At 43.7% G+C, this 25,554-nt stretch overlaps 2 protein-coding genes across 2 annotated transcripts in view; one reads left to right on the forward strand and one right to left on the reverse strand.

Moving 5' to 3' along the window:
* fmn1 (formin 1) overlaps window positions 1-6,660 on the reverse strand; it is a 28,861-nt gene extending 22,201 nt beyond the window's left edge. The window contains exons 1-2 of the mRNA XM_078290076.1: window positions 4,893-6,660; window positions 660-835 (exon numbers count right to left, since the gene is read on the reverse strand). Coding sequence (XP_078146202.1) covers window positions 660-835; window positions 4,893-6,660 — 1,944 coding nt within the window. The remainder of the gene's footprint in view (window positions 1-659; window positions 836-4,892) is intronic.
* A 6,189-nt stretch (window positions 6,661-12,849) lies between these two features.
* The window catches only part of ryr3 (ryanodine receptor 3), a 123,393-nt gene continuing 110,688 nt past the window's right edge, over window positions 12,850-25,554 (forward strand). The window contains 1 exon segment of the mRNA XM_078289846.1: window positions 12,850-12,933. Coding sequence (XP_078145972.1) covers window positions 12,886-12,933 — 48 coding nt within the window. The 5' untranslated portion in view covers window positions 12,850-12,885.

Raw genomic sequence — 25,554 nt, forward strand, 5'->3', positions numbered from 1 at the left:
TGACTGTACTGTATCCAGTTATAGTTTACTGCTATAAGGTACAGAAGCTATATTTAAAGTTTAAGTAAAGCTATGGTAACCCAATAGATTTAGATTTAAAATGATTTGTTATTTAAATAAAAGAGTTGATGAGCAGTACTGAGGAACAACAGCTAAACTGTCCTGTCTTCATTTTCCCTTATTATCTGTTGATGGGATCCCAGCCCCTTGGGACCTGTAACATTCTCTTCCCCAGAACCAAAGTGCGTCTGAATGATGTGAAAACTACAGAGGTGCAATACAAAGGTAAGAGTCCCCAAACCCCCCACACCCCATCCCTCTCCCCACTTTTCCATAACCTCAACCATAGAATGTTTATGTCAGTGTGGTTGAGGAAAAGTTAAAAGTAAAGGGAAATGACACTTTTTATATACTTTATAAACCAAGAGTTAATAGTCTGCAGGTTTTCATTCCAACCAAACACTACACCAGGTGATTTCACTGATCAGTTCCTCCTCTGGTTGAAGGTGTGTTAATCAGTGAAATCACCTGCTGTGACTGGCTGGAATAAAAACCTGCAGACTCTTGGGTCACGATGGCACATGGTTGAAAACCGCTGGTCTAGACAACACAAAATCGTGCGAGGCTCTCCTTCGCGTTAAGCCATCCGCGCTTCTCACCCAAGGCTCTGGGGAGAGGGGCGTGGGCGTGTCAGCGATGATGTCATCTTCGGGGGCCGTGATGCGCAGGAAGTCGACGTGTCTCGGTCTGGAGGGGTGGGACAGGGACGTGCAGAAGAGGAGAGACTCCTCCACCTCCCGCTGCCAGATCTCCTCCTGTCTCTGGAGAGCCTCATCTGGAGAAGAACAAGCAGAATCACTATCATTGTGGCATCTTGGTGGATCAGCAGGCTAGTTGTATAATATGCTAAATACTAGGGATGGGACAATGTATAAAAATTCAATATATGGCAATACAAAAATGTCCGTACCCTGAAAGCTGTTCTATAAATGCTCACAGCCCTCATCTTTGCATGTTTGAGGTAATTTAGTTAGAAATAAGAAGCAGTAATGTACTGGTCCATTTCCACCTTGTAGTAGATTTTGTTTGAGATGACCTCCATTCCTCATGTAAATGCCTGACAAATAAACCACCCGAATGCCAAATAAACCAAATGCAGAGAGCTTTTAAAAGACCAACTGATTTTCTAGCCCTGTGGTAAATCATCTGTGTTAAGTTAAGCTTTAGTGTCACCATGAGGATAAAAGGGGGAACTTCAGCCAAGAATATGAAGAAAAACCTCTGCTGTTCCACTTCTGCATTTCAAAAACAAAACAAAATATGTTATATAAGTGTACGGAAAATTAGGACCGTGTGTTCCTTCCATTAAGTAGAGGGACAGAGTAGATCCAGGTGAGCAATGACCCCTTATTGCTTTCAGATATAAAATCCACCACATGGATCCAGCCAGGGAGACAGGTTAAAGAGGGATTTTTTTAAACCTTGAAGCAAGAGAGAGGTGGATTTTGTAAAAGGGCCTGCAACTCAACCGTGGGAAGGTGTTCTTAATGTTTTGTTCATAGAGCATAGTTGAACAATCAGTCAATCCAGTTTTTGCCTGATCAGTATCTTTAATTTCTCCATGATTATCAAGCACCCACGATTAAGCAAATGCACCAGAATGCAATACAGCCTTTGCTTCTGCAATACTGTAATTTGACTCTGGAGTAAAAACACACATATCCAAATATTGTACAGGTGCCAGGTCGAATACAAAGCATGATACAAAAGTAGAGTTCATACCCTGAAAGTTGCTCCCAAGGTGTATAAATATATTAACACTTACAGTAGGACATTTTGAACGTCACCTCTCTAGGTGTTGATACATGTATACACCTTGGGAGCAGCTTTCAGTGTGCAGATTTAGCTTTTTACAGACATTGCACCAAGCTTTATTATACATTGCCTTTTTGATGATTGTTTAGTAGTGAATGTCATATTTATGGAGGCTGAGGAAGTGGGGGGGTGCAGACACTGTGCCAGGTGGTTGGATGACGATGAGGATGCAGCGGGAGGCGGGTGCTCTTAGATGGATGTCTGGCGGTAGAAGGTTGACAGCTAATGATCCCCGGCCAACTGTGCTAATTGAACAACTGTCAAGAGTACACAGTGCAGCTGTAAGGCGAGAGAGAGTCTGAAGTAGCGTTTCCATTTATCACTACAATTATCGCACAATATATTACCAGCATATACTGTATGTTTTAACAAAGTCAATAGTCTGATTGAATTGGGATTCCTCTGAGCTGCCCAGTATAACCACTGCCTGCTGTAAGCACCTCTACTGGAGCAACTGGGGAATTCCTTATGGTCCAAGTTGAACACGGCACTAACACTGTTCCCACTGGGGGCACCCATGCTAAAAATGTATGCACTCATACTTCTGTAAGGCACTGTGGATAAATGCATCCACGAAATACTAGATGTACTCAAAGTCAGCTCAACCTGGAGAGTGTGTCTTCTTCACCTCCTGCATCCTGTTTTTCCCAGCCACTGAACTGATGAGTTTCTGTCACAAGCTCCCCTCTCTAACCTTTGGTATGGAGGGTAGGCTGTGTTACATGCGTCAAATTAAAGCAGCATGCCATCATTTCAGATGGAGTGCCAACAGAGAGGCCAGTTGTGTAACCTCCAGCGGACACATAACATACTCAAAGCCAGATTAAACAGATCACATTGTTCCAGCTTATGGAAATGTGTTATCTGTCCTAAATTCAGCCACATTAAACAGAATATTGGATTTTGAGAATCGTCCTCAAAGCGCTCATTGAAGGCTCTCCATCCCTCCCTCTCTCTGTCTCTCTCTCTCTCTTTCTCTCTCTTCCTCGCTCTCATTCTAATCATCATCCTCCACAGATTTCTTGTCATTCACGAGGCTCAGAGCATTAATCCTATTTGGACAGCCAGGCGTTCCTGCTGCCCTGCCTGGATGGGCTTTCATTTCCTGAAAGGCTAAGAAGAGCCGTCAGACTCTTTTCTGACCTAGCACTGAGAGTACAAACACTTGGACTGCACACGTGAACAAATAAGTTGTAATGGGAAGTGAATGCTGTGAATGGAATCAGTCTGTCAGCACTGAGTGAAAGGCAGACAATTTGAATCGGTTTTAAAAACAGATACAGGTGTAATGTCATGCTGGGTATGCATCTGGCCCATGTGAAAAACACTCACCTTTCAGCCATATTAACACTTACTATTAAGTATACCACCTCATGGAGATGATCAACAAGAGGCACTTGAGCTGCCTAATGTCACCATGATATAGTAAACACTACGAGTTATGCTAATGAGGTCATTAAGTAAGCTAATCAATGTATTAATTAGCAGATATTTCTATGTCAACTTGTCTTCACATAACACATGGGTGGTATTAATATGAACTCTGTATCTTAAAGCATTAAGCAGTCAAGTAGTTTCAGTTTTGTCCTTATTAATATGCAAATTTATGCAACAAGGTGCTCCAAAATCGAATCCGATCATCTACTCTATAGGGGGAACCTGTGGTGTAAGTACAAAGTTTCTATCATGTACTGTTCTTGAGTTATTGTGTTCACAAGAATGTGTCTACACACTGACCGGCAGACAGACACCACCGTGACGACATAATAAACCGTAACCATAAAAAAAAGACTTACATGGTGTGATGCACCAACATCATGCAAGAGCGCACAGCTGCTTATGACTACTTGTTTTCTTTTAGACATTCCTAGAGCAATTCATCCGGTATGGTGCTAAATCCTGCCGTGTGCTTCTATTATATTAAGATATAGACAAAGAGATCCAAAATATTTGTCAAACACCATTAATTCTCCTCACAAGTCTTACATCAAACAGTTCTGCTGGCATGTATTCCAGCAGAACTGGTGGTTGGTAAAGATAGCCCAGCGAGCCCCTTGGATAAGAGTTTAAAACTGCAGTTAACTCATGGAGATTCAGTCAAGATTACGCTACCCTCCTGCACAGTTCGAATTTTTCCTTCCCTATCCCCCCCCCCCCCGACCCCCTCCACACACACACACACACACACACACACACACACTAATCCTGTTCTGTAGAGGGGAGCTCTGGCCGTCTCAGGTCAGTGCACCTCCCAGCATCGCACCAACCAAACCCTGCCACCAGGGTATCCACATCAGGTGCTCACCTAGTACTTCACGCCTGAGCAAACGCACGCACACGCACGCACGCGCACAGACGTAGCGGTATGTCAAACCAGCATGGGGTCATTATTCACAGACTACCACACATCCTTCAGGTCTGCTTCAGCAGCTGTGGTGAGTGAGAGTGAGTGTGTGTGTGTGTGTGCGTGTGTGTGCATGCTCAAATGACCCAGAGGAGGCAATAGGAGAGGATGAGACCAGACAACACCAGGCTAGGCTAGAGAATTAAAATCAGAGCGCTGTAATCGATGTCCAAACCTGACAGTCAGAAGTCGGCATGTACCACCATCAAAGCCCTCCGCTCTTCCTCCTCTGTTCACTCCACTAACCAACCTCTAAATTTCAATGTTATGTTTTTCACAAAGTCTGTACATAAGATCCATGTCTATCTGATGCTTTCTCTTGTTTTCACTATTTCATCTTGGTAGCAGTATTAGAATCTAGTAGTGGTAGCATATTATTTATTTATTAGTATTTTTACCTGAAGAGAGCACAGAGGCCAGACTGGCTTCTGCCTCATTGATGCATCTATAGGCCTGTGTCTGAATCTGAGCCTGGTTCTGTTCACTCAACCTCAGGTCTAACCAAGCCACTTTCTTTCTGGTATTCCTCTGATCCATTTCTGTTCCACTCGTGACGGAGGTGGCACTTCCAGCCCCCCGAGGGAATAAACTGAGCTTGTCCACTCTATCTGACCCTCAGAGTTGGCTGCTTCATGCTTACCAGTCAGGGTCAGAGGCAAAGAGGGATGACCGGGCCCAGGACTGGACAGACAGGAGGAGGACAGAGGGGACAGGATGGGGGACCTCTCCTCAAAGCTGCTAGATGTTCTTGGAGACACATCCAGGATTGCAGAGAGACAGGGCGAGGGCGTAGAGGAGGTTTCCGCAACAGTTGAAAGAGACGGTGATGAAGAATAGTTTGGCACCGTTGAGGAGTCAGGAGTCAAGTCGTAAGTATCTGGCGGAAGATTCAGAGGCCTCCCTGGCAATTCCGAGGGGTTCCACACCATGCCTAAGTCACAAGAAGTCTTCTTAGCGTCTGTGAAGGGTTCACTCTCTGCTTTCGCTGGCCTCCAGTCTTTGGCATCCCCTAGGCCCTCCATTCTCAGGGCTTGACGCAGACTCTGGCTCAGAGCCTCACCAAGGGCACGAAGCTCCTCAAATGGGAGAGGCTTGTCTTGGTCGGACCCCCCATCCTGGGTCTGCAGCTGGGGATGAGCGCAGAGTTCAGGCTGGCATCTCTGTTGCAGGATTTGGAGCTGCTGTGGAGCCTCTGCTGTGACCTCCTCACCCACACATCCATCTGAGGTAAACTGGAACTCATCTCTGTCCTCTCTGATCCAGTCTGCGCTGGTGAGACTCACCCGGCGTATGATGCCCTCCACCTCCTCGATCTTCCCCATGACTCGACATGCTGCATCCCTCTTCCCCATCTCCTCACACTGCCGTTGGGAGGACTTGTCTTCCACACCCTCTGCCTTCTGTTCCTCATCCACTTGGCTGGCCGCCCTGGTAGGGCTCAGGGCCTGGGCGATCCCCCCTTCTGGAGAATTCCTGGTGCTGTCTTGGGTCTCACTAGTCCCCTGAAGACTAGAGGGGGAGATGCATGTTGTGTACATCTCATTGTCATACTCTGAGAGGTCTGTGTCGGAGTCAATGAGAGTGAGTTCTTCTTTTAGAGATAGAACGTCTCCGGGGGAAAAAGGGTATGTCTGGCTAGAATACCTAAGAGAAACTGCAGAAGAGGGGCCTGGCAGCTTCACTCCCCATGTTGGTGTTGGGTCATGGGGACTCCACTCCCTCTCCTCCAACATTGAAGTACCTCTCTCCTCTCTCTCTTTCCCTATGGCTCTCTTTCTCCTGGCTGTGGGATTGCAGATGGCCGGCCTCTGTTCCACTATGTCCCACTCCTGGGTCTCCCCAAAGGTGGGAGTGCTCATTATCCAAAGCTTCTTCAGTCTCCTTCCCCTCGGTGCTGCTCGCGGACTCCCGGGTGTCAGCTTGAGAGTGTGCTGAAGGGTGCCGGTGCAGCCTAGCTCCTCCATTCTCCTCCTCCTCTTCCTGGGGATCTGGACTGCGGGGGACCTCGGCGAGATATCCTGGCTCTCCAGATAACTCTGGAGGTTCGGCTTAATCTTGGAGCCCTGGTGGTTGCCCATGCCCATGAAAGCCTGGCAGTCTAAACACAACGGTAACAGCTCTGTCAGCCAGTGGAGCTCAGAAGAGTCGTCCACTGCCTCGAGGTTTTCTTTAAAATCCTGAAGGCCAAATTTGTCTGCTTGACCCCCCTGCACCATCTCAGCTGGTCCCTCCTCCTCGCAGCTGGGGGTTAGTCCTGGTTGGTACTTGAGAGGGGCCTCCGAGGGGGAAGCCAGGCCCCTGCAGAGGGAGAGGGATGGACTCACACAGCTCCTCTCTCTGATGGGGACGTAGAGATGCAAGGTAGTGTGAGTCTCCTTCATGATTTTCTTTTATTGCTATAGGCAAAGCAGATGATGGTTGGCTAACAGCTGGATTTCTTCTTTGGAGTGTTACGACCAATAAAGTCTGAATCACCAGTGAGCAGCTTCATGAATCCTGATACAAATAAAAGAAAGACTACATTTATTTCATGCCACTATAAATTCAAATCAATTTATGTGTACATATCTACTTGCAGACACACAAAAACAAACACACTAACACACACACACACACAGTACATAGATCTGTATTGAGATAATATGCATGTGAGAAGAATTCTTTGCCTTTTTTACCAAATAGATCAATTACGTAATTTCAATGTAATTTTATGGATTAATCAATTTACACTTTCTAAACACTCCTGACCCAGGATCACAAAGATCAAAGATCAAAGAATGAACCAGCTTGTATTACTACTGTTTACAAGTCTGTTTTTGTTATATTGCTCATATTCCCATCTATAGCCTTCCTATCTACCCACAAAGTTGACCACTAGATCAAAAAGTCACCATTGTTGGTTAAATTGTACTTTTACTTTGCAATACTTTTCAAAACTTCCAATATTCACAACTGTTAGCAAAATTGTCACATGCAAAAAAAGAAGAAATACAAGCAAAACATTTATTTAAACAAGCTCACTCACCCGTATTTGATGCATCCCTCCATCTAGCAGCAGGTTATTCCTTTGTTGCAGTTGCAGCGACATTCAGGTGACAGAGGACAACCTCCCGCCCACTGCAGTGACAGACGTGGGCTTTGGCAAATCACCGCCGCCAATGCTACTTAGGACGACTCCCATTGGATCATCAGATAAGAATCAAGACCAGTAATCCACTAAGGACTGACAGGTATTGAAGGGAACACTTAAACAAACAGACGGTGGGCTCAATGAGGATTTGCCACTAATCAATCTAATCCTCTACAGTTGACTTCAATCTATAGTGGAATAGACACAAGATGGGCAGCCTTGAGTATCTCTTGCTCAAATTATTTTATTTTCTCACTTTATAGAAGTAGTTGAAATGGCATAGTGAACCAATATAAATTGTTTTCTTCTGCAAGAGTTATCTGCTAGGTCATTTTTTGGGGAGAGCAGGGACAAAAGTGGATTTTTTTTTCTCTTAATCCTGAATTCCTTGGTGGTAGGAGTGTCACTTGTGTGTTAAATGCAGTTCAAATTCATATACTGGAACCATGTCATTTTTTGCAGAAATTTTGACATTTTTCACCCAGATGTAGAGTCCTTCATACAAAAGTAATACAGTCTACGGTTAAAGGTAATAGTATAGGTAATAGTAGCATTGACATTGTTACACAGAGTGGATATGACTTAGATAAGTACTTGTACATGGAATAATAATGTGGCTTCTTGTGATTTATGGCTGTGAATCTATACAGGCTATCAATAATCTCTCTTAACCTGAATCATGTAAGTCACATCTGCCCTCCCTGTCAACTACTGACCGCGGACTCTATGTAGGTCAGCTGTGCTCCATACTGAGCTGCAGTGGTCAGCGAGTGCACAGAGCTAATCTGACATGCTGGCCAGCTGTCGTGGGCATGGATTACCGAAAACAAACTTTGAAGAAAAAATGTTAGCTGTGTTTTGTGCATTGTGAGACTGTGGAGTCAAATGTCATCTTACACATCTTGAAATAATGGGTATAGACGGCAATAATAACACTACTCTAATTACAAGCTGTGAACTGAAATAAATTGGCCATTTAATTTCCCTTGAACTATTCTATGGATTTGGGGAAAAAAACGAATCCAAAAGCAACTCTTTGTGCACTCCACTACTGTGCACTGCTGATTACATTTTTAAGGGGGTAATGATTAATCTATAATTACATTTGAACTTTCTCAACAATGGTTGTGGCAATAAACACAACATCCCCACAGCTTCTATTGCCTTAAATGAATGAGAGCAAAGGACCAGCAAGAGCTTCACAAGCAAGGTGCTGAAAACCCTGCAGTGCAGATTATGATGATGGAACTAGCCGATACAATACATTATAGAGCAGGTGACAGAAAAGCGTTGTTGGATTCTTTGGGGGCTTTTACTTGAAATACAAACAGGTAGAGAGAGACACATAGATACACAGATTGAAAGCAATTTAAAGGACACTTCACCGAACAACAAATCTGATTTATTGTGCGGTTAGTGTCATTGTGTCATCAATACTGCCAAAGCTATGAACGGTATTGCACAAATTCAGTTGTTTTGATAGTCACTGAGAGGTAATGTCATTGAATATGTCCTCTGAGTAGTGTCATTTGGATGGCAATTAATCAGTGTCATGCAGCTCCGTCAAATGATGCAAATGTAAAAATAGCATGGCTTAAAGCCTCACTATCGGGATATTGTTTGGAAAATATTGTTTTCCCAGTTTTCTAAGTTCCCAGTTGTTTTATAGGCATGATGCATAGGACTGCCTATATTCAAATCAAAACGAAGATACAATCAAAAGTACTGTATAATCAATCACATTGAAGGGTGGGACAAAAGAAAACTCAGATGTATTATGGAAGAAATTCCCCTTTAATGAATTAGGAAGGAAATATCTAGCCTATAGATATTGGAAGTACTGTAAATATCAAACTTACAGTTTTTCACAATTGTTTATACACTAAAACTGGAACTTGGGACACAATAACTAAAACCTAAAACTCATGTTTCAAATCCCTAAACCAAGTCTGCAAACCTACAAGCACATTTTCTGCTTTTCACTCAGTTTGAAATTCTCTATCACACTTTTTGCAAAACACTACACACAGTAATGTGAAGTTTTCTCTCATTCTCTACCTTAGGCACAGCATTCAAAAACTAAAATCACATGTGTTCATTTGGAAGCACTGCCATCCCAAATGTTTAACTTCATTTACCAATTGGCCACATCCACTCATCACACATATAAACACTAATATCTGAATTGTTCACTCTGAAATCAGAGCTTTAGCACTGTAAAAAAGGCCACAGGTGAGCTCTCCTGTTTTTGAGAACAATGGAAACCAATGTTGCAGTGAGAGCGAGAGGAAGAGGAGTGAGAGGAAGAGGAGGAAGAGGAGGACAAGGACAAAGAAGAGCAAGGAGAACAGTTACTGTATCTCAGATAAGATCCAGGTCACTTTGGTTCACCATGTGGTCCACATGGGTTGAGCATGAGGGAGGCTGGGCAGAGAGTCCAGACCAACCTGAGCTTCACTGCTGCTTCCATCATCCAGACATTCAGAAATAAGAACAGGCAAGTAGCCTCCTGTCTGCACCATGCTACTGTTCTTTATACTGTAGTATACTGTAGTAGTAGCAGCAGTAGTAGTAGTAGTAGTAGTAGTAGTAGTAAGAGTCCTACATATCAGTAGGCCTGTGCTACTCAGTGATGGTTGGCCTATGTTACAGTAATGTGTCATTTCATATTGAAAAATAGAAATATTCTTGTACCCTAACCAATCACATCATGTTTTTAGATCTTCTGCAGAACTGAGAGACGACCAGTCTGTGTGAACAGCTTGTGATGCAGATGAGGTGCTGTCCGACCCAAATAGGAGGCAGGATGCAGCCTCATTCTTTTTCAATTTTTATTTTTATGTTTTTTTTACAGAAAAGCCTTTTTTCTGTTTTTATCCTACTGCATTGTGTTTTGTATGTAGAACACTTCAAATATCCAACACATTCAAGTGTTGAAATAAAGTATTTGTGATTGAAATAAAGTATGTGTGTTACTATATTACTGTATAGTGTAACAGCCTTTTACAACAGGCTACTGTGCATAAGTCTAACTCTGAACATGCAAAAGGCATAAGCCTACTGATGAAATATTCATAATAGTGTTTTCCGTTAAGCACATCAGTGTGTAGTAGGTTGTTAGAAAGATGTATTCATGTGATGGTTGTGTGTGTCATTTTACTGCAAAAAAGCATTTTGAAAAGAGATAAAATGGTTTTGAATACAGTGCTTAATTTTGCCAGTGATTTGTGGAGTTTTGCATTTTGTGTTAGTGGTTTTGTGTTTTGTGTTTAGAGTTTTGAGAAAATGAGCCCTAGTTTCAGAAAATGTGTTTAAGCAATTGTGAAAAACTGTAATATCTACTGTCCACTAGATGTCAGCAATGCCTTTAGCAGCAGATGTGATCCTGTCTTCTTTGTAAGCAGGTCTGCAGTTGGCTTTTCTCATCTGTCTCCTGATCAGTGAATGAAGCCGAATGAAGTTTAGTACCCAATGAAGTTTGGACACTCGACTAATGCTGATTGATGATGTAGGCTCTGCTTCCTATAGAAAGGGAAGTTCAAGGTAAATACCATTCAATTTAGAAAATCACACAGGCTGTGGTATTCATGTCTGAGACAGTCCTATCAATATTTGGCCAGACAGTATTATGTGAAAACCCCCCTCCTGTCTTTCCCGATTCATTTTAATGGAGCAGCTGCAGATTTTATATTGTAATATCATCTATTCAAGTCTTATTGGTTCAATCAAGTTAAATCAAATTCCCCTGCCTTAAGGCTTCACTGTAGCTGTGTCACCTCCAAACAGGTGAAACATTTTTGACTGAGCACACTAGCTCTTTTCAGCAACACACTGCTTTATGGACAACAATAACTTAACTAAATTGACAGCTCCTGATGGATTCATCTTCCATATCCTTTTAGAGGATATGGAACAAAGCATTTGGCAAAGTCCCTGCATCTAATATCACTTGCCACCAAAACTGTCCAACCCACTTATATAAATAGACAAAATTTCTGGGGACAAAGTGGCACAATGACAGTTGACTGACAAGGTATAATTATTTAGTCAGTGTGATAAATGATTAGACGTAGGTCACCAATCAGCTTAGAGGGAACATTTGTCCTGAATGCTCCCTGATGAGATTTTGTTTAGATATGGCTTCCTAATAGATTTCTGGCTTTTTTTTTTTTATTGATCTTTGCTCTCCAATATAATGATAAAAAATTCCAAGATCAAAATTGTCCTCATGATTAAGATATGGAGAGTGACACATCTTGCTATTGCCAGTTGATGCCCCTGTTCCCACCATAGCATAACTGTGGCCCAAATAAGGCTTTGTTATTGGGCTGTTAACAAAATTGCTGTCAGGGTTGATTGTGGACCAATAAAGCCCCCAACGTTGCATAAAGAGGGTTTGCAACAACATAAGCCTGAGTTACAAGAAAGGTCTATTTATACCACTTTGTAATTCCTTATCAAATAAGTAAATACGTAAGTAATTGAGCAAGCAAGCAAGTAAACAAGCAACTAAGTCAGTAAGCAAGCAAATACGTAGTAAGTAAATAAGTAAACAAGTAAGCAAGCAAGCAAGTACTTAAGTAAGTAGGTAAGTAAACAAACAAATGCTAAAATTCCCTATCTATTCCTTCCAGAAGTTTCTAATAGTACAATATGTGCCCACCACGACAATATCAGGCAATTATTGACTTATTGGAAAGTTGTTTTCCCTCCCAGGCCAAGATTAAAAAGAAAATATCAAAAAACAAACAAATGAAAATCTATTTTGTAAACTGAAATGAAATCTACCTGCAGACTGTGACACTAGTGTGTATGTGTGTAAGAAATTGTAGTAGGTGTATGCTTGTTTGTGAGTGTGTGTGTGTGTGTGTGTGTGTGTGTGTGTGTGAGAGAGAGAGAGCGAGAGAGAGAGAGAGAGACAAATAGAGACAAATAGAGAGAAACAGAGAGGCAGCGCCCGCACCATCCTTAACTTTCGCATTCAACCCAAGTGCTGCCATTCATTTCTACCTTCTGACCACCGTGCGTCATTGCCAGACAGGGAGTCAACCAAACTGCTGACTCCTGGGGGGTCCGGGGTGGGGGGAGTGGGGGGGGTTAAACCAAAGTGTAGAAGAAGTGTGGACCGATCATCACCATCCATCATCATCATCATCATCATCATCATCATCACCGGGCTCGCCCTCTGATGCTCCGGGTCCGTCCGTCCGCAGGTCCGCACTGCTGGCGTCGGGGCGCAGGGAGGAGGAGGAGGAGGAGGAGGAGAGGAGGGGGGAGGAGGAGGAGGAGGAGGGGGAGGACTGGTGGAAGGGAAGGGAAGGGAAGGGAAGGAGGAGGGGAGTGGGGGGGCTCGGCCGGGCTGCCCTATATGGCTGTGGATGAGCTCTATGCTAATATCGGCTTGAGGGGCAACGCATCGCGTTTCTGCCGACAGTCAGTGGTGGCTTTCAGAGTCTGAGCAGGCTCCTTCGCAGCCATGGCTGAGGGCGGAGAAGGGGAAGATGAGATCCAATTCTTGAGAACTGTAAGTAAAACATTTGATTCGGTTTGTATGCCGTTGATAGCGCTACAGTTTGCACTCGGTTGCAGCCAATTAACTGCTTCTGTCCAGAGGCGGGTATAGGCTACAGCCTGTCAATAAGTCACGTCAAATCACCGGTCCAAGTTAGATGTTGTGGAAGTTAATGTAAAAAAGAGGGTTGTTGTGCGTTTATTGTTGCTTTGCTCCTGCATGAATGATGAATTTTGGAAGTTGTCGCAGGGTTGCATGCGTGCTGCACCCCGGGGCCCCCCGGCGCACCTGTCGACAGGACTCCGGCCGGGGGAATCTCAATGAGAGTCCCATCTGCAGGTGCAAGGGCAAAAACGACCTAACACGGGCTTTTTTTGCATTTCATAGCCTTCATCTTATTATTCGGTCTTCTGATACGAGTCTGGCACGGCAAATCACGGCGCGGTGTGTAAAAAATGTTATTCATCTTGTAATATTTTCACATATTATTCCCCTCGAGGATACATAATCAGACTATTTTTACTTTTATTGGTTGATTTCTCATGCCCAGGAAGAAGACTTTCAATAAGTTTGCGCTCACACGCAAGCCGCCCTCTGCAATTACTATTTTAGTTGTTTGACGCAAATTGCTTACGGTCTCCCTGCTGTATGCGGTTATGCACAGCAGTTATGCTTGTAAATGATATGACAGGTTGTATGTTGGTGTGGTGGGAATATCTGTAACGGCCGCTTGACCGCGCACGTATTCTTGCCTCATGCAGCTTTTTTGACCGCAGGACATGTTGCATGAAGACCAGTAAGTCCAGTGTCACAGTTTAGGCTCAGGCCGTTGAGATACAGCACGGGTTCTCAAATGTTTTCATGTTACAGACCCCCAAATACACACACATTAGGTCCCAGACTCCCATTTGATAAGATTTTGCCCCTAGGATCAATATGGGGAGGTTGTTGTTGTTGATTAATTTCTAGTGAATTAAATTATAGTGAAATTCCTCATTTAACTGGGGACCCCATGGTACCCCCTCAAGGACCCCTGGAGGTCCCAGGACCCCACTTTGAGACCACTGATGGATAGGACCAAACAGATTGCTCAGTTCATAGACATGTTGTTTTTGGTGGTGGTGAGACTTTCTTCTGCCGTTGGTTGAAATCCATTGGTGTCTGAATAGGAGATTTAGTCTCTGTCTTGAGTAACTGTTATGTGTTTGCTGTATGGTGCTCATGGGAGGACAAAGTGTCTCTCTGATGCACATTATTGGCCACAGCCTATCATCGCTGTCCTGCAGGTGCATAATATCTCAGAAAAGTCAGCTTTAGGAATGGAGAAAAGATGGAGTTTCCTATTGATGCCCATGTATTTTTGAATTTTTTGAGATATAACTCTCTATCATGGTTTGAGATGTTGATCTATACGCAAGCTCCTATAGGCCACTTGTCAGTGACAGGCAGGGACCCTGTATTTAACGGCCCCTACTATTCAGGATGCCTGATATGCGGAGCCACGCCTCTCGGATTCCACTGTCACAATGGCATCCTGATTATCTGATGACAACAGCGACTTGTGAAGGGGGTTTCCCTGAAGACCACAGGGCCTTGTTATCAGACTGGAGTGGCGAGAGAAGCGCGCCCTCGCAGCAAGCCCCGAAATAAGGGTGCTAATTGAAACACATTACATTACAATCTGTTGAACATTATACAATAAGCCTGTGTACAAGCTGGCATGTCTTCAGCGGGCGGTTTGTAACTCGTTCCCACCTTGAAATTAAATTAGTTACAGGACAACTTGTGGTGGAGTTTTTTTTCCAATCCTCAGAGAAAGTAATCTGTTCAGAATAGTTCTAGAAATGGTCAATAGGCATACATCCTCCACCCAAACCATCCTGGTATTTGACACCACTGTCAGCCGGTGATAGAGGTCTAGACACACTGATTGAATTTCAGTCTGCCGCGTGACGCATGGAGTGCGTTAAGTCTCACTCTGCTGTTGAAGTGTAACATTGGGAAAGCTGGCAGCGATGAGAGCTTCTCCGTCAAAGGGAACAGCAGTGAAAAGCGGCTGGGAGGAGGAAAATGTTACACCTCTACCACAAGGTGAGGAGGGCTATCCCTGCTGCAACTGTATAGCCCCGCTCTCACACCCTGCAGCCCCCCGCTTTACTGATATCGGAGCTACAAAACTGCAAACTTCACAGCCTGGACACTCATTATCTATGGCAATGCAAAAAAAGTTACAGGCAATTCTGTGCTGACTGATCAGGCATCAGTTTTCTGGGGTTGTGGCATTAGTTTTCCACTGAAATTGAATTTTGAATAGAAGTGACAGGGCTGTTGTGGTTTCTGGAGGTTTAGTCTCTGTCCAAGCAAGACCTGAGAGAAGTCATATGATGCAATAGTCAAGTTCAAGTGTTGCTGATGAGTCCTGCGGCTCCATATAATAGAAAAACAATCTCACAAAGGTTAAAGAATTCAAGACCGCTTGTGTTATTCTTTTAAATTTAGGTTTTCTCTTTGAGAAAATGATCAAATTTACAGCTTTGGCTTGTATCACACATGACATGGGAGAATAAAACATCATTACTTTAACTCTACAAGTTGTTTGCTCAGTATTACCTTTTAATATTGATTTGTTATTTACGGTATTATTATGAGAACACTTTTAATGGGGAGTTGCAGTGTCAACTGATAATGATACCCAGTCTCCCATCTTATTTGTTGTATCACAGTGATTCCGTTACATTGTGTTGCTTTGCTGTTTGAAGTGATGGGATTACACTTAACAAAGAAGAAATACTCAAATGTTTTCATTTATTCTAAGAACTGTGCTGCTTTGCTTAAATGACACCAGACACCGCCGTTGTTGTCAGGTGAAAATCTTGTAACTCGAATTTTGAGAAAATTGATTTTCAAGTTCTATGACCCTTTGGCTTATGAAACCATTTCAAAACCTTTTGGATGAACTGAAAAATGCAAAGAACAAGGCTGTTTTTCTTAGTCCCTGAAAAGTTAACAATTTGGAGATAAAAGGTTTTCACCTGACAGCAGCGTAACCTTGTCCAGGTGAGCTGAAGCTTGCCGCTGCTACACCTTTAAAAACAGCCAGGTGATCCGGGCATCCAGTCCGCCAGTAGCTCCTCGGGGCTTATTTGGAGTTTATGTTGTTCTGGAAGCCTTCTGCATACCAAGGCGAGGACTCGAGAGGTTTAAATTTAGCCTTTTAAAAGCTGATGCTTCCACAGCACATACAGCTCTGCTCCCCCTGGCACCAAACCACACCAGGGTCAGGGCTTCAGCTGGGCGCAGCACAAGACCAGTGGCACTTTAACACCATTTTTATAGGGATAAACTAGCATTTAGAAATCAACAGCTCGATACCACAACGTAATATACAGCATTTTATAAAGCTCTGTTCCACAAAGTATTGTACAGTGCGATTAAGCCATATTTAAACAAGAGCTTTAAGTGTAACGCAGCAAGAGGTGTTTTAAATTGACAAATATATCAAACGAATCTACATGTGCTACATCTCTGGTATGCTTGGCACCGTTTGAAACACATCGAATCATTTATTCATAGAAAAGATTTGTTTTTGGAGAGTCTGCATAGGGTTTAGCAGACAAGACAATAGCGTTGTTATTGTGGGATTGGCTCCCTTCGTCACAGGTCCTTAATCTCGTCGGCCATGGAGAGGCACAGAGAAGATCAGAGTCATTGCCAAATTGGATATTGTGGCGTACTGAAATGCGATAATTTGAAGTTGAATGGTTAGGATTGAAATTGTGGAGTAGTATTGTTCAAATAGGCCAATGAGAATAGATGTTTGGATCTTAAACCAATGTTCAGGACAAATGAGAATATGCTTAAAGAGTGGTCTGATTATTGTTGTCAGATGTTGGGTTAGGTTGGGCTGTTCTCTTGTGATTGGCTGAAGAATGGACAGAGTTTAAAAGGAGTTTTAAAGGAGAACAGCAGTGTCATTTCTAGTTAGATCCCATTTACTTCTGTCTACATCTAGTTTACATTTCCACCAATCAATTTGCAGTGAAAGGCCTATGTAATTACACTTTTTAACATTTACTTGTGTCTCGTTTTTAAAATACAAACCATATGGTGTCAAACCTAGCTTGAAATGAACTGCCCTAAACAGCGCATGCATATGACAATAAAGTTTGTAAGGTGGCATGTTTTCCTGGAGCAGACTTCCATTTCTTCCTGTGGGAGTCAGGTGATTGACAGCAAGTAAAGCTCATTGATATGAAAACACTCAAGTTTGACCAAACCAAATGAAGGCTTCATGTTTACTGTGATGGATTATCTCGCTCTGTGGAAGTTGTTTTTCCATACTGTGCAAGAATGAATGGCAGCAAATGGCTTCTTCTGAAGGTAGAAAAACGAGTCCTGATGTCTCCAACTATACTGACTGTGTGCAGACACCACCAGGAATAATGTAAAGGAGAGGGGCAACCTAGATCATTGGCACAAACTTAAAAAAACACTGGTATTATCCTTTAAGGGAGTCACTGATAGAAGCAAGATCCCACCATTCCAGTATGCAACAAATATATTGCACTATTTGACAAGTTTGCTTCTTGCATCAGGGATAAGAGAGGGAGAGAGAGAGAGAGAGCGAGAGAGGCAGTGTTGTGTCCTACGGCCTCAGGTGACCCTCCCGCAGCTTGATCTAAATTGAATGGGAAGGATTTCCTCTGTATTGATTGAGCAGGCTCTGATGGCAGGGCCACAGTGTGTTCTCTGGCAGCAGCAGCTCCCCAGTCATCAGGACTGAAGGACATCGCGCCTGCTCTGCTTCCTATCACTTACACAAGGTGACAGGACCTCGCCTCACTAACTTCGCTTCGCACGGATAGATGAGGTGCTAGGGGTTCGAATTAATAGTGGACTAATTGGTCTTATTTCAGCTTTTTCATGCGAGTTATTTCCTGGAAAATGATCTGCAGTTACATTAAAATGTATGAATTTGCATCAAGATTTGTAAACACGAGATGTTATGAGGTCAGTTTGGAAGAAGATAGACAATAATGTGTGAATAGATACTGATTACTTGAACTATTATGTTAGCTAATAAAATGACTTGGTGTTAGAAATGGATCCATAGAAAATGTCATCACTTATGCAGAGTTCTAGGACTAAAAGACAAACTTGAAAATGGACTTGTTTACCCACATTGACATTAAAACGCGATCATTATATTGCTAAGGCCAGAGGTGAAGTTGTTATTTACCTCTGGCCGCTCCTGCCACGGGGAGAAAATGTTAACGTCATTCGGTGCCCCCCGCGGCCTTTTGTTTGCCAGAGAGCTGTCATACCTTTGCATTATGTCTGCAACCTTAAACCAGTGTTGACAAGCTTATGAAATAGCCATCAATTATGAAGGTGGAGGGACGCGGCTGTTTGTCATCTCAACCAGAGTTGAGCCTGAGGAGAGGCTGTTCTATGGCTTGTTTTCCCCTGCAGGCATTTTGTATAAAGAGTTAATTCCCAAATACTGTGTATCCATTATCTCAAGTCCAGTATCTCTAAAATATAGAGAATCCAGTCTGTAAAACTGTCATCATTCTGCTACCTCAGGACTTAAGGTACCGACTGTCCTTCAAAAAGTGCTATTATTTGGTGTCACCTTGTGTTATGAATAATTTTGCGCCACTTTTTTAAAGTAGTGGATGTTTCATTTTGGAACAAAACTCCATATCGTGACTTTGGTCTGAAGCTTTCACCGTCTCATAAATCCAAAGAATTTTAATTGACTGACTTAATTATACAAGCGTACAAGCATGATATACTCACCCTCTCATAATCAATAACTCATTTTAATTATTGCCTCTAAGTGTACTCAACGTTATCTGTTCACGCCGTTCCATACATCAAGCTGCATTTCACAACCAGTAAATAATCTGAACAGAGTTGAAGTTGCATCATAAGTATTGATGTTTCAGTTCTAGAGTTTTATTAGGAAACAGACTGTGCAGAGTGTGTTGCTTTGGAAGGCCGGGCGGAGTTAGCGGTAGAATCCCAGCAGGAGCAGCGAGAGGACTCTCAACCTAAATAATTACCTTCATTAATCAACAGAGGGCTGGAAAAGGTGCAGACGGCGAGCCTCTTGGAGTTTTGTTTGCCCCCAAGGTTACCGAGTTCATTTTCATTTAATGCCGGCGCCTGTGCAGTTCGCTCTCAGCTCTAAAACCACAATGCTTCTCTTCCTGAAACCCAGTTAGCATGTTTTCTGTGATTACAAGTAAGCACCGATCACATCTAAATTCATTCCGACAAGGCAAATAGATGCGAGGGTGTTTCACTTAAGGAAAACATAATGCGATTTGTCAATTTGCTGATAATTTGCTGGCATTCTGTTTTGCTGTAAGCCCTCTAACATCCCAGAAACAGCATTTTCTATTTGCCATGTGCATCCGACCACGGCGGCTGCGGTGTAGGGATGACATCTCGTAGCATGATGGATCTGGAAACCATTTCCATCCCTCGTAGGGAGGTTTACCTTGTCACAGACCGCTATTGATCCATTGCGAAACACTTAAATGCTCGCTGAACCTATCTTGTGTCGTGTCCTCTCTCGACCCGTCGCTGTTCCATCTCAGCACAGACCGCCTTGGGGGGAAAAAAACTTCCACGAAGCAAAAGCGCTTGAATTATCCCAATAACTGTGAATGCGGCCTACTGAGCCTTCTGTGGCACGAGAGGCCGAATTATCCTCCGTTTGCATCCATTTGGACAGACACAGCACCGGCATGGGGAGCAAAACCAGTACTGGCCTGGGTCAGGAGCCGAGAGCTTAGAGGAAGAAAAGAGGGCTTAAGTTGGTCTTCACTTCACCTGATCTCTGCACTTCTCTTTCTGTCTCCGTCAATCTCTGCTACTCTCTCTATCAGCCACACACACACACACCCTCCTCCACCCACTCACACCCCGACACACATCCATACTCTGACCTCCCTCCGCTCCCTCTCCTCCGTCACGTTGGATGATGGACATCGGAGAGGCTCTCAGGCCTTCGTCCCATCTCTCTGCTGCTGATGCGGGTGGCTCGGCCCCTGCATGCACGGCGGCCCCCCTTTATTTGGAGTTGCTCTGAAGCAATATGCATGCAAACTAAGCCAAGGAAATCCAATTTGTTATGGGGACACCGTATAACTCTTGGAGTCTGTGATCCATGGCAATGTATTACGGGGCAAAACTCGCTTGACTGTGGAATTTTATTTCGTTCTTTTTTTTTTTACTCTATAGCTCAGGTGTGTGGTGCATTATTCACTTCGCCCCAAGATGTCTCAGAAGAATTTGAGATGCCTACACATACACACACAGACACACACACACACCTAAGCAAGCACACATGCAAGCACAAGATGAGTGACAGTAATAGCATAACGTTAAATGCATTTTTAATAACCAATCTCTATGCGCTGCTCCTGAGGTCAGACCTATTTCTAGTCTTTGTGAATAGTGTATGGAAGACTATTTTTACAAAGATCTCTTTCAAAGTATCCTTGAGAGGATTCTCTGAGGCTGTGTGGCAGCTATGATCACTGACAAAGTTTTGAATAGAACTATTTTTGTGCTGCTATGATTTTTGGAGGTCAAGGTATTTGAAACCGTTTTGTGGCAATAATGATGGATGAGAATCAACATGGAGGACATATTGGCATAAAGCATGCTTAATTTGCATGCTTAATTTTTCTACAACCAAAAACAAATTAATCATGTTTTAAAAGTAAAGGTCAAGATACACAGGCAACATTTGTAGGCAATGTGTGGGGAATTTTGCTGAGTATTATTCAAGGGTGTAATGTGTAATGTGTCTCATATGCAGATGGGAAAAACAAATTCTTAATGACATCATCTGTAATATGGTGTATGAGTGCCGTAAAACTGATGTACTAAATTAATCATTTGCGCAGAATAATCTGTATCTGACAGTTTCCAGTGTGGCAGCACTCAGCTCTCATGTTGACTCCATCTAGTTTGCGCTCTGGGGCTGGATGGCTGCTTGGTGGTGAGAGGTGGATGTAAACCTCAAGTACGCAAACATCTCATTAAACTGTCACTGCCGGAACCAGACTGGCTCTGTAGGAAATGACTCAAAACATGGCAGACTGGTCCTGCTACTGCTGCTCAACACAGGGCTGGCTGGATGATGAACTGTTGTTTTAGCACGCTGGTACGCTATGGGCTAATTTAAAAGTTGTTAGACTTTGATATGAAAGAACATGGTCTCTCTCTTTCCCTCTCTCTCTCTCTGTTTAACTCTGCTTGTCTGTCTGTCTCTTTGGTGTTGCCTGTTATAGCCTGTTTGTGTTAGGGAAAGTAGTTCATTAATGTTTATTAATGAACATAAAAAGCCGCAGTTTGGAGTTTTAGTTATAAAAGGTAACTTCAGATATTTGGAGCGCAAGTTAGCCAACTGGCAAACTTGAATGGCAAAGAAGGAACTCTGGTCAAAACATAGGATAAATAGAAAATATAAATAGCAATGAGTTATGTTTTTATTTATTCATGGCCGTGGCATTCGTGATGTTGGAAGGCCAGCAGCTAGCTAACTAGCTTACCTAGATAGCTATAGGCTAGTATGGCTAGTTTGAACTTGGAAGGTCAGCTAGGCTAACTAGCTAACTTAGTATGGTTTTTCAGTTAGTAGCAAGAGCGCTAGGCTTCATAATATTAGCTTCCTCCTCTCCTTACCCCCTTTCCTTTTTCTCTTTGCTTCAGTCTAACATTACTTGGTTCTTTGGCTCCACCTATTGAGGTTCAACTCAACCAATCAGATTATTTCTGACTCAAGAGCAGCTCTTTCTCCTAGAAATGTTTGTAGAGCTAAAACTCCTCCTCCACCTTCACTCTCTCTCTCTGTCTGTTGTTTACGTCCTCTGTTTTCATCCTGCTGTACTTAGAATTCTCTCAGTTTTTCAATGTCATTGCAGTTTGTCACTCTCTCCTCTGCCTTTAATCTGTTTATTTTTCACACTCCCTTTCTTCTTGGGGTTGGAACATTGCGATTGATAACTTTATTATTTATATCAAGCTCTCATGGTAGGACAGATAACTCATGAATGCGATGCCCGAAGCCTTTTGGCTACAGTTTGCTAACTTGCTTTTGTCCTGTGCTGCTGACAAACGGGCCATGTTGTATTTTGGATTCTTTATTATTTATTGTAGTTTTCATCTCTCATCCTGGGACCCAGGCTCATTAAAACACTAGTATTGTTGTCAAGTGGAGACCCAACACTGACAAACACTTAACCCTAACCCTAGGCAGTGAATGTCAGTTTGAGGAACTCTGCTTTGATTAGGCACCAACATCAGCCCTTATCAGATTATGGTTCTCGCACATCTACACTGTATCCTCTTTGCACTCCTTGTTCCTAGTTAAGCTTTACTAAAAACATGTAGCTCAACCTGCACTTATCACCCTGCCTGACATTTATGAGAAATACGACTCCCGAGCAATCAGCTATTTAGACAGACTACTGTACCCACCGAGACAGTGTGAACAAGGAGACAAACCCTCAAAATCCTCTGGGTTCCCTTTTGTTTTTCCTTTTTCCTTCCCAAAGTCTGCCTGTTGATCTTGACTGAGCATGTGCAAAGCATGCGTGTCAAAATAGCAGTGCTGAGGGATTGAGCAGATTCACCTTTTCTCAAGTTCACATTGGTGGCAGCGCCGGGTGAGTTGTGGGAGTTTATTTGGCACGCCGGGGCATCGGGAGCTCTCGGGTTTCGGGCCGGTGGATGCATCGGGCCACACGCGCGCACCTGCCGCCGTCCGTTAAGGCGCGGAGGGGCCTGCTGCTCGCCGAACGAACGGGGGGGAAAAGAGAAAAAGAGAGCGAGAGGGTGGGAAGCGCGGAGGGGTCTCCAGAGGGGCGGCAACACACCCAGCGGGTCCCAGCGGTCGCTCAAGGAAAGCCCAGACCCTGAGCGTGAGACGGTCTTTTGTTTGCCAGAGCGGGTGGGGTTAGGGTGGGGGTCCGGTGGGACGCCGGGTGGGGGGGACGGGTGGGGCAGGGTGGGGAGAGGGCAGGGTCAAGTTGCTGCTCTACACTTGGCAGTTGGGTAAAGCAGCCACCCCCCTCCACCCACCCATCTCCTCCTCCTCCAGGCCAGGACCCTATACATAGACTGTGATGGTGCTCCTTAGCTGTCTAGCAGATGGCCGCGCTGCCGCTGCGAGGATCACTTTGCCGCAGATTCACCAGATTCCCTGGCTTGGGACCAAGGGGGGGGGGGGGGGGACAGAGAGAGAGAGAGAGAGAGAGAGAGAGAGAGAGAGAAATTAGCCCTATTAAGAACGGGTCTCTGGCTTGTGGTGACACTTGGCCATTTCAGCGCAAATTTTGAGATCTGATCATAGAGATCGGATTTTATGAGATGACACTGCGGAGCGTCCCTTCACTCGACCTGAAAATGCCCCCAAGTGTGTCTCCTGTGGCTGTATTTATTTAGATCCGTGCTGGCATTATTATCTATTCCACTCTTCCTCTCCATCTCCACACATTGCTCAGATACACACTGTGGCTGGAGGGCGTCCAGACTACACAGCATTCTGATCCCAATGCGACCAAGTCCGCTTCTGGTTTTGAAGCTCCAATATCAATGTGAGCAAAATCCAATTTTTGGGCGTCCGGACCTGTCAGTGTGTCCTGGTGTGACTGGATGATAAAAATCCCATTGAAAGAGGATTGGAGCGTCTCAAAGAGCTGATAATTTTTCTTTAGTGGAATTTTTACTCCATTTTATATATTTACACAAACACAAACACGCATATACAATGCATGTAAGAAAACAGAGAGATGAGGGTGTAGGCATACACACACAATCAACACTACACTGGTTGTCTATGGGAAGCCCTTAACCTGAATAGATTCTCAAGCAACATTTTGATCAGATTCCACACATGAATATGTATAATATCCTGGATTTCAATGGTTTTATTGTTCCATGGCCTAAATGCTGTTTTAGAGGCCTTTCCACTGTGACAAGAGAAAATTCTGGGGGAAATGCAGAACATTTGTAATTTTATGGATTTTTTTTGGCATGAAAATGGTCAAATTTAAAGATATTGAAAATCAATGGCAAAAAATAGCTTCAATTCAAAAACATCAGCATCGGTATCAGCCTTCACAAACCCATATCGGTCGAACCTTAACACACACACATGCACAGATTCATGCAGGCGCACACAACACACACACACACACACACACACACACACACACACACCAAGCCAGTGGTGTTGCCAGGGCCAGTTGGTTTTATCAGGCCACCAGAATTCCAAACAGCTGAAAAGAAAGAGGCATATTTACTCAATTTTAAAGAGGTGACAAGTGTTCGGTCAGCCCGTGGCCATATTGAGTTTCCCTATCCTTAGCCTGGAACAACAAGCTGTGTATTCCTCCGTCAGGGAGCTATAGCAGGAAAGCCAATGGCGGCGATTCGGAGCCAACATCGATGCTTTCTGCCCTCCGTAATCGTCTGTCTGAAGCTCAAAACCGGGCTGTGTGTTAATTAAGAAGCTGCTGGTTTGGACTGTCCTGCCAACTTGGCCTCTCATTTAGTTCGCCGTGACATCTGACTCTGACGTGCTGAGATAGTGGCATAGGACCCCAAACACTATAGCTGACTGCGCTTCTCTTTATCTATTAAAGGTGCTTTAAATAAGGTTTTTATTGCCCCATAGCACAAAATGAGCATAATACATCTGCACGGGGTTTGATAGGGTTGTTGATCAATACCAATGACTACACAATTACTTCGCCAGGTGCTGAGATTTCTGGCTTTCAAGTTCCAGTCTGTACTCTGCATTGGAACGACCCCCCTCCCCCCCACCTCCTATTTTCAGCTGCTCAATGATGGAGGACGGTGCTCGGCGCTACAAGCAAGCGACCGGCATCACAAGACATTTGCAAGGCTTAAAAGCCTTGTTCTCAAGCCAAAAAAAGCAAATGACAAAGCAGTATTATTGTCACAGTATTTTGTATGCCGATATATTCCCTCTTCACTAGCCGTGTCTGTTGGATCTCCGCTCTAATTAGCAAGCTCGCTCCTCTATTGTGAAAATGTGACTTTATTGTTGGTGGCAGTTAGAGGCCACTGTAAACTGTGCCTCACCTGTCAATGTTGTTGCAGTTCCTTCATAGATTACTTAATGCCCCTTAAACTATCATTTGTTTGAATCAATTTGAGTCAAGCTTGACTCTCTATGCTGCACTATTGTGGAATGATATGGATCATTACTCTGATGAAGCAGAAATAGTTTGGAACTGGAGTGTGCAGATTATTATTACAGCTGTTTCAGGCTGTGAGGTCAGTATGTAATTGGCACCTAATACCAGCAACAACTCCAGGCTTGTCATATTCCCTTGCATGTACATTGCAGGGGTCAAGTGTTGTACCTTGCAGCGGTGTCACGGGCATTGATTACTCCTAGCCTAAATTGTTTCTTAGCGCAGGATTTAACGAGAGCAACTTTAAGGGAAATACTGCTCAATTTACAAATTCACTTACAGTATGTTATTCTTGTGGGAGAAGACGAGCCAATCAGTGCCTTTGATCATGAGCAACTCCCACATGTAGAAACCAGAAAAAACCCAGGCTCTAATATGTGATGCC

The sequence above is a fragment of the Centroberyx gerrardi genome, chromosome 18 (assembly GCF_048128805.1).
Source record: "Centroberyx gerrardi isolate f3 chromosome 18, fCenGer3.hap1.cur.20231027, whole genome shotgun sequence".
NCBI lineage: Eukaryota > Metazoa > Chordata > Actinopteri > Beryciformes > Berycidae > Centroberyx > Centroberyx gerrardi.